Source organism: Octopus bimaculoides, chromosome 4, assembly GCF_046866305.1.
Source record: "Octopus bimaculoides isolate indiv1 chromosome 4, ASM4686630v1, whole genome shotgun sequence".
Classification (NCBI taxonomy): Eukaryota; Metazoa; Mollusca; class Cephalopoda; order Octopoda; family Octopodidae; genus Octopus; species Octopus bimaculoides.
Genome location: NC_142931.1, coordinates 18,931,091 through 18,939,834, shown reverse-complemented (window position 1 = coordinate 18,939,834; position 8,744 = coordinate 18,931,091). Strand labels below are relative to the sequence as shown.

At 38.0% G+C, this 8,744-nt stretch overlaps 1 protein-coding gene across 50 annotated transcripts in view; it reads right to left on the bottom strand.

Moving 5' to 3' along the window:
• Positions 1 to 1,251: 1,251 nt before the first annotated feature.
• Positions 1,252 to 8,744, bottom strand: part of LOC106881370 (kinesin-like protein KIF13A) — a 692,738-nt gene continuing 685,245 nt past the window's right edge. For 36 of the 50 annotated variants that reach the window (XM_089350402.1, XM_089350413.1, XM_089350429.1 and 33 more), the window contains 2 exons: positions 3,061 to 3,273; positions 1,676 to 2,161 (listed from right to left, as the gene is read on the bottom strand). In XM_089350402.1, the coding sequence (XP_089206528.1) occupies positions 1,809 to 2,161; positions 3,061 to 3,273 (566 nt within the window). In that variant the 3' untranslated portion in view covers positions 1,676 to 1,808. Of the gene's footprint in view, positions 2,162 to 3,060; positions 3,274 to 8,744 lie in introns of all 50 variants that reach the window. The other 14 variants (XM_089350421.1, XM_089350425.1, XM_089350435.1 and 11 more) reach the window with 4 other exon arrangements.

The window sequence follows — 8,744 nt, the reverse complement described above, 5'->3', positions numbered from 1 at the left end:
AAATTTGATCCCTTCTGTTGTAGAAGGTATCAAACAACAAATCGAAGGAAACAGCTGAGGGGACCATTTTATGGAAATAGATTAAGAAAGAGATTGGTCAATTTATAATACATAGCTTAGAAGTTGAAAGAACAGTAAACGAAAACAATAAAAAAAAAATAAATAAATAAACAAACAAACAAACAAACAAACAAACAAAAAATGAACTAAATACCAGCTTGGTTGGTAATGATGATGATGATAAGCAACACAAAAAAAATGTTCATCTATAATAGTTGCTATCAGTAACAAATTTCGGAAGAAAAAAAAAAGGAAAAAATTTAGCATTTTTCATGGCTAATGAAGTGAGATGATTTATTAAAAAAAACAAAACAAACAAAAACGTGACTAGCTGCTAAATATTACAAATCAGCATATACATAGATATATATATATATGAGCAAAATGATATGTCTTCTGCAGTTGTACAACCATCCGGACTTGGCCAGCTGTACAACTGAGTCCAAGATTTGTTTTTTGTGGGGTAAGCTTAAAAAGTAACGAGAATATGAAAGGGTGAAAAAAAAAAACAGTTATGAAAACATAAGAATCGGGATGGGAGCAAGCCTACGTATAGAATAAGCTCAATAACATTATGAAATATCTGTAACGAAAATGAAACAAAGGGCGGAAAAAAACAAAACAAGACGAAACAAAAAAAGCTAAATTTCTAACGTGTTTTGCTTTTCCACTTCAGTTAACTAAAACAAAAGAAATTGTTTTTTCATCAACAATGACAGTTCTTTTACTGTTTTATAGTGTTAGTATATTAAAATGAAACACACATACATTCATGCCAATGTACTCAAAATAATATGTCCCCCCTCCTTTCCTTCATAATTTCCATACCCCCATGTAAATAATTCAAAAGATAAGTTAGAATTGTGTGATAAGGGTAAGGTTCAGGGAAGGCCCTTTGCTCCTGCACATGAAAGCAAGAACTCAATAATAATAATAATAGTAATAATGATATATTTTAAATATTGATAATAATAATAATAATGATGATAATAATAATAATAATAGTAATAATAATGATAATAAAACAGCAACAACAACAGAAAAAAAAAACAAACGAAAACACTCTCTTTGGAAAGGGAATTAATAGAATCACATTGTATGATTAGCCTTCTATGATGATTATGTGAAGGGAGATAAAGAGCCCAGTGGGAAGAAAAACAGCAATATTAACAACAACAATAACAGAGCCACCTGATGAATCTAATTTAAAAAATAAATATTGGGGAAAAAAAATTAGAAAGAGCATAATCATTTGAGTGAAAGTGATAGAGAGAGAGAGAGAGAGAAGGTAAGCGTGTCTGCTAATTTAAGTTATTTGGTCCATATCTTTCACTTCTTCTAAAGCCAAGAGCAGAGAAGTGAGCAAGGGAGAGGCAATATTACCTTCCTTCCTGCGATCAATGCAACCTCCCCATGTAATAATATAAATCATTCTAAAATCCCGACAATCAAGTTATTTGCTGTCATTTACCTCACTCATCAGGTGTGAGAGTAAACACAATTGAAATAACAATCACTGTAGTTGCAGATGTTGTTGTTGTCGTCGTTGTCATCGTCGTCATCATCATCATCATTGCTGCTGGCATGGTTGTTGGTTGGTTGGTTGGTTGGTTGTTTGGTAGTTTTTAAATAGCATTATGGCACACTTTGATGGTGACAGACATGTTATATTTGTATAATATAAAGAGCTGGGTAAGTTAGACAAAGGTGAAATGGGGAGGAGCCGAATAAAACAGGGAAGAAGATGGTTATTTTCGCTTGGCAGAACTTGCAGAAGTTGGCCGCATGAACGAAGATGGCGATGTGCCAGCCGTAGATGACAAAGATGAAGATGTGGTTCCATTGCCAGTACCAACTGAGACAGCAACAGCAGCAGCAGAAAGATTTGAGCTGGAACGTGACAGTGGAATGGAACCAGTGACAGCTGTTAAGCTGCCGAGACTTCGTCGGTTGCTAGCATGGTAGCTGCTCAAACCTGACTGATTTTTTTTTGTGCTACGACGCCGTTTGTCCCAGATTAGTTTATCATGTCGCACGAAAATTCCATGTTTTGAACGACACTTGAAATAACGAGAACCATTGACTGAGCCATCGTTTTTACCTAGAACAAAAAAAAAGAAAAAAAAAGCTATAGATAAAAAAGAAATTTTTATGGAAAAACACACAAATTGAAGGACGAGTTAATTACTGGTACAATGATTAGAATGAAAATCAATAATGGAGTTAACTGTTTTCATTCCAGTTAAATCAGTCATGGGACACGAAAATATCCAAACAGTACATCACTTAATGTCACCCAATGTCTCAGTTCTGTTATCAAAGGGAGTCTCTGTGTTGTCCCTTGATTTGCTAAAATTAGCAGCTAAATCTCTCACAAACCAACCCCTACCATCTTAAACAAAATGGGATTGTATCAGACAATGGAGTCTTAGAAAGAAACTCCTAAGGTGATGAGATGGTCATAATTGGAATGCTTTAGAGCACAAGCGTGCTCAATGAGGGATGATGCTGAACTAAACAACAGCAATTGTACTTTGTTGGTTTGTTTTTATGTCTGTTTTACCATGCTGGCATGGGTCAGACACAAAACATTGTTTAACAATCAGATGCCCTCACCTGTTTTTTAAAAGTGCAGAACTGGAACATAATTTGCTGGCAGAGAAATGACAACAAACTTTACTACATGTAGCTCAGTGCTTCTTCATGCAATTCATGTAGGATGGAAGCATTCACACACATGCACTTGCACACACACACACACACATAGTGGGCTTTCATCAACCAAATTCACTCAAAAGGTATTGGTTGGCCTGAGGCTATAGTAGAAGACATATGCCCAAGGTGACATGTAGTGGGATTGAACTTAAAACTGCACTTCTTAACCATTCACCTTGTCTCTTACGAAATAATATAAAGCTGAAAAAATTTCAAAAATTCTAATTTTTGCAATGCAAAGCATTTAAACTTATACAATACAACAAATAAATAGATTTAACATGCCTTCAGGATTGTCTAGTTCAACTCCAATCCAGATTCCACTAGCAAAGTGAACAGTGCCAATAAACTGAACAACTCCAGGTTTAGAGTATCCCTTAGAGGACGTGACGATTACACCTTCTCCTTGTTGGATCCAAGTGGGTAGTGGGCCTTCATGGAGACGGTCCAGGTCAGCACGGCTTCCAAACGAACATAAACTCATACTGTCTTCTCCACCTTCAGAAAATAGAGAAACAACAGGGAAATGTTAGCAGAAGAATATGAAACAGAGAGTGGGGGAAAGATAACAGAGTTTATGATATAATACAAGGAAGAAGCATATGAGAGCTGAGCTGTGAGGATAGTGGGGTTGGAGAGAGAGAGAGAGAGAGAGAAAAGGAAAAAGAAAGAGAGATTTTGATGTGATGGGAGATACATTTCCTGCATATAGTTTACTGATACAAGAAACTGAAGAGTCTTCATCAATGTGAGTCTTAACAGTAAATGAAATAAACTCAAATGAATAAGTTCCAGTACATTGATTTTTAGTGGAGGCACATGGCCTAGAGGTTAGAGCAGCGGACTCATGTTCGAGGGATCATGGGTTCGAATCTCAGACCAGGTGATTTGTGTGTTTATGAGTGAAACATCTAAGCTCTGCACGGCTCCGGCAGAAGGTAATGGTGAACTTCTGCTGACTCTTTCACCATAACTTTCTTTCACTCTTTCCTCCTGCATCTAGCATCTCACCTGCAATGGACTGGCGTCCCGTCCAGGTGGGGAACCTATACGCCAATGAAACCGGGAAAACCGGCCCTTCTGAACCAAGCATGGCTTGAGAAGGAACAAACAACAACATTGATTTTTGCAGCTTCTTAAAATCATTTTTTTTTTGAAGAAATGGTTAATATTTTGTCACTTGTGTGTCCATTCCACAAAAGATTTTGATTGTGTTGAATTGTGGATCTATAGCTATGACCCCAAAACCAATGCTCAGTCTTCACAGTAGTAGACCCACTGTCAACGAGATTTCAAGACATCAAGGAGTGCAACAAGGAAGCTGCTTGCTATCCCAGAAAAAGGAGTTCCAAGAATGCTTCCATCAATGGATATGATGCTGGATAAAGTGTGTGGCTTTAGAAGAGGACTACTTCAAAGGAGATTAAAGGCTGAATTGATATCATCATCATCTTTTAATGTCTGTTGGCCATGCTGGCATGGGTGGGATAGTTTGGTTGGGCTGGCATGCTGGAAGGCTGCACCAGACTCCAGTCTGATTTGGCATAATTTTCTACGGCTAGATGCCCTTCTTAATGCTAACTACTCCGAGAGTGTAATGGATGCTTTTATGTGCCACTGGCACAGATGCCATTTGTGTGACACCAGGGTGCGTTTACATGCTACTGGCATGGGTGCCAATTTGCCTGATGTGATTTTGCTAGGTTTGATGGGTCTTCTTCTCAAGCACAACATAACGCCAAAGGTCTTGGTCATTGCCTCCGTGAGGGCCCAACACTCAAAGGGAGCTCAGCTGTTCTTATTTTCTTTTTATTGTACTAGCCATGATCCTTTGTGATCAGACTTTGTGTGTGTGTGTGAGTGAGTGAGTGAGCATGCATGCATATATGTATGTATGTATGTGTGTGTGTTATCATCATTTTATGTCCATAATCCATGTTGATATGGGTGGGATGGTTTGAAAGGATCCAATGAGCCAGTATTGCATTGGACTCCAGTATCTGCTTTGATAAGGTTTCTATAGCTGGGAGCACTTCCTAACACCAATTACATTACATTCTCTACAAGTGAGGTCACCAAGTAACTTGCAAAACAAAATCCCTTGACATGATGAGGGTGCAGTATGGAGAGAGGAGGCTTTGTGCCAGGCATTGAGGCTAAAGTAACTTAGAGGGGACAAGAACAGGGGGTTAACTGTAGAGGAGATACATACATACATATAAACATACATACATAGAAGCCATAGCCACTCATAATAAAAAAGAATACTAGTGGAATGTCCTAGTGAAGACCTCAATTAAATATAAGAACAACAGACCTGATATATTGATTTGGGATAGAGAAGAGAAACTGTGCACAGTTGTGGAAATTAGCTCCATAGTGGATGTTGACATAAAGCTGAAGATCAGTGAAAAAGAGAACACCTATGATGAACTATTGAGAAATCTGCAGTTATTCTATCCAGATTACAAGTACAGGTTTATACCTGTAATTATTGGGGCCCTGGGATATGTAACACACTGCCTAAATACCAATCTTGAGAAATTAAGCTTCTCAAAACCGGAAAGGAGAAAGCTACTTTGAAGACTACAGATTGAATCCATCACTGGATCTGTAAAAATCTGTAAAACTTTCCAGAAGTTTATCATTTAAATATATATACAAGCATGTCTAGATATGCAACTATATGCATGAGAATACATACATAAAACATACAAATCTGCACATACATACATACATACAAACAAACAAACAAACACAAAAATACTCTGTTGTTGATGTTGAAATTCCAATGAGGGAGCCTTGGATCTAGGTCAGAAACTGGTTCTTTCTCTATTGGCAAGAAACCTTGAAATAAAACTAAACAATAACATACATACAAAGAAACATACATACATACAATCAACCCCTGGGCATTACTGTCTTGAGTCTTAGGACTCGTATGGCTGACTACCTGTTTTTCTTGGTGCGTGTAAAGTGACTGAGATCACAATAATACTCACTCAACAGGACACCGATCCATTGGATGGTTATTTGTTTACAGCTGAATGGACAGGAGCAATGTGAAGTGAAGTATTTTTCTCAAAAGCACAAAGCACCACATGGTCTGAGAACTGAAACCATGATCATGCAATTGTGAGTGAAACAGCCTAACAACTAGGCCACTTGCCTTCTTCATAAATATGTGTATGTGTGTATACACACACACACACACACACACACACACACACACACAGTTCTGTATAAAATTGGTGTGTTGGACAGTAGTAATAACTTATGGCATTTATGTTCTCAAGGGATGTAACTCCCCAAAAGAGATCTGACTCAAAACTTAAGTGAACTTTGTGATTTGATAAAATATGAACAAGCCTAAACACTGTGGCTGAAATAACCAACAAAAACTTTTAAATGTTGTGCTCTAGCATGGCCAAAATAAAATCAGTAAAATAGTAAAATGATCTTGAACGAATGAAAAAATCTGGAATCATATTAAGATAATGTAGACTACCAATTCTACATTAATTGCATAGTACCAGACAATGGTTGTCATTTAGCTCCAGGATAGCCACTTTGTACTGGGTGCTTTCTTCATGGCACCAACACTAGTGAGGTCACCGAATAACTTGCAAGACAAAAACCCCTTGACATAATGACAGTGTCAGTATGGAGAGAGGAGTCTTTGTGTCAAGTATTGAGGTTGAATGGTAATTAGAGGTAAATTTGGCTTCCATTTCTAGCAAGTTTTGTAACAATGTACAAGATTGTTTGCTCAGATCTACAAAGAGGGATTCCTTGCTTCGTCACTTAACATGCAAGAAACAGCAGCCAAACTGCACACTATTATCCTAAACAATGACAAGTACATTGGACAATGTAGCCACTGGTATAAAAAAAAACATATGGATAGTCATGACACATACACATATGTATATGATACATGTATACACACATACATCTTCTTTCACTTGTTTAATTATTAGACTGTGGCCATGCTGGGGCACCACCTTGACGTTTTAGTTGAGTGAATTGACCCTAGTATTTACTGTTTATTTTAAGCATGGTTCTTATTCTATTGATCTCTTTGTTGAAGCGCTAAGTTATGGGGAATGTAAACACACCAACACCATTTGTCAAGTGTAGTGGGGGAACAGACACAAACACAAAGACACACACAATGGGCTTCTTTCAGTTCTTGTCTACCAAATCTACTCACAAGGCTTTGGTTGGCCTGAGGCAATAGTAGAAGATACTTGTCCAAGGTGCCATGCTGTAGGACTGAACCTAGAACCACGTGGTTGGGAAGCAGGCTTCTTACCACACAGCCACACCTGTGCCTATACACACACAACAGGATTTTTTCAGTTTCCATCTGCCAGATCCAACCACAGGCCTTGGTGAGCCCACGGCTTTGAGGTGCCAATCACACCTGTACCTCATCGTTTAACGTCCACTTTCCATGCTAGCATGGGTTGGATGATTTGAGTGAGGACTGGTGAACCAAGTGGCTACACCAGGTTCCAATCTGATCCGGCAGAGTTTCTACAGCTGGATGCCCTTCCTAATGCCAACCACTACGAGGGTGTAGTGGGTGCTTTTACGTGCTACCGGCACGAAGGCCAGTCAGGCGGTACTGGCAACGGCCACGCTCAAAATGGTGTTTTTTATGTGCCACCTGCACAGGAGCCAGTCCAGCGGCACTGGCAATGATCTCGCTCGAATGTCTTTTCACATGCCACCGGCGCAAGTGCCAGGAAGGCGATACATAAACACACACACATACACATACATACATATGTGCATGCATGTATGCATAAGCGCAGGCATGAGTGTGTGGTTATGTTCAATATGGAACCACAACGCCGAGGATTTGTTCCCATAATGTGGATATTGTCAGCTGGTGTCTTGGACTATAACCATCCTTTGACCAATACTTTGTGAAAGAAATCGTCGTGTTTTGACATGTGTATACTGGTTGTAGGTAAATGTTATTGTATCACCGAGTTATGTGTTTATAATCCTCTGTGAAAGTATGTCTGGGTTGTTCATTGTTTGATAGACTTGGAGAAAAATTTCACAGAAAGGATGTCCAACCATAGGAAAAATTCTGCCTCAACAAAGTTCCATCAGACTCATACAAACAGAAAAGTGGATGTTAAAACGATGATAATGTGTCCATAGGAAGAGATCAATGAATGGCCATAAATGAGAAATTTGCAGCAATGATGGATAGAATCAGATTCAAAAGAACATAAAAGTCACATGATATGTATTGAGTACTTTTATGTCTGTTTATCCAAATGTATATATTTGTACATCTAACTACTACTTATTACTTTACATGAAGTTTAATCCACATTACTTCATAAGAAGCATTTTGGGTCAGGTTCCAAGTTTCCATGGCATATAAATTCCCCACCTGGATGGAATGCTGGTCCATCACAAGATCACTCATTTTTACCAGCTGAGTGGACTGGAGCAACATGAAATGAAGTATTTTCCTCAAGAACACAATGTATCACCTGGTCCAGGAATTGAAACCACACTCTTACGATCATGAGTACATCACCCCTAACCATTAAGGTTCAACTACTTTACATGAAGCATAAGTAAAAACTTATAGAATTGTAAAGTAATGTTTTAAAATAGTTTTCTGTATTCTATCAGATAGCCGTCAGTCACTATAATACACTTCATAAATGAAAGCCTAGGTTAATTGAAAGTTAATTGCAATTAAAACTCCACAGGGCAAACTAAAATAATTATTTTCAATTAACATGGTGGAACTATGTAAAATTGGACAAGAGGTTTGAATAAATCAAGCTTACAGTTTGAAATGTTATAATCAACATTAATTCTCTAAAAGTACAACAGAATATTTGGAATGTTAAATTAAGTCTCATCATAATTATTAGCATCTACTCTTCTATGCTGATATGGGTCAGATGACGTGTTGAGGCAGATTTTTCTAC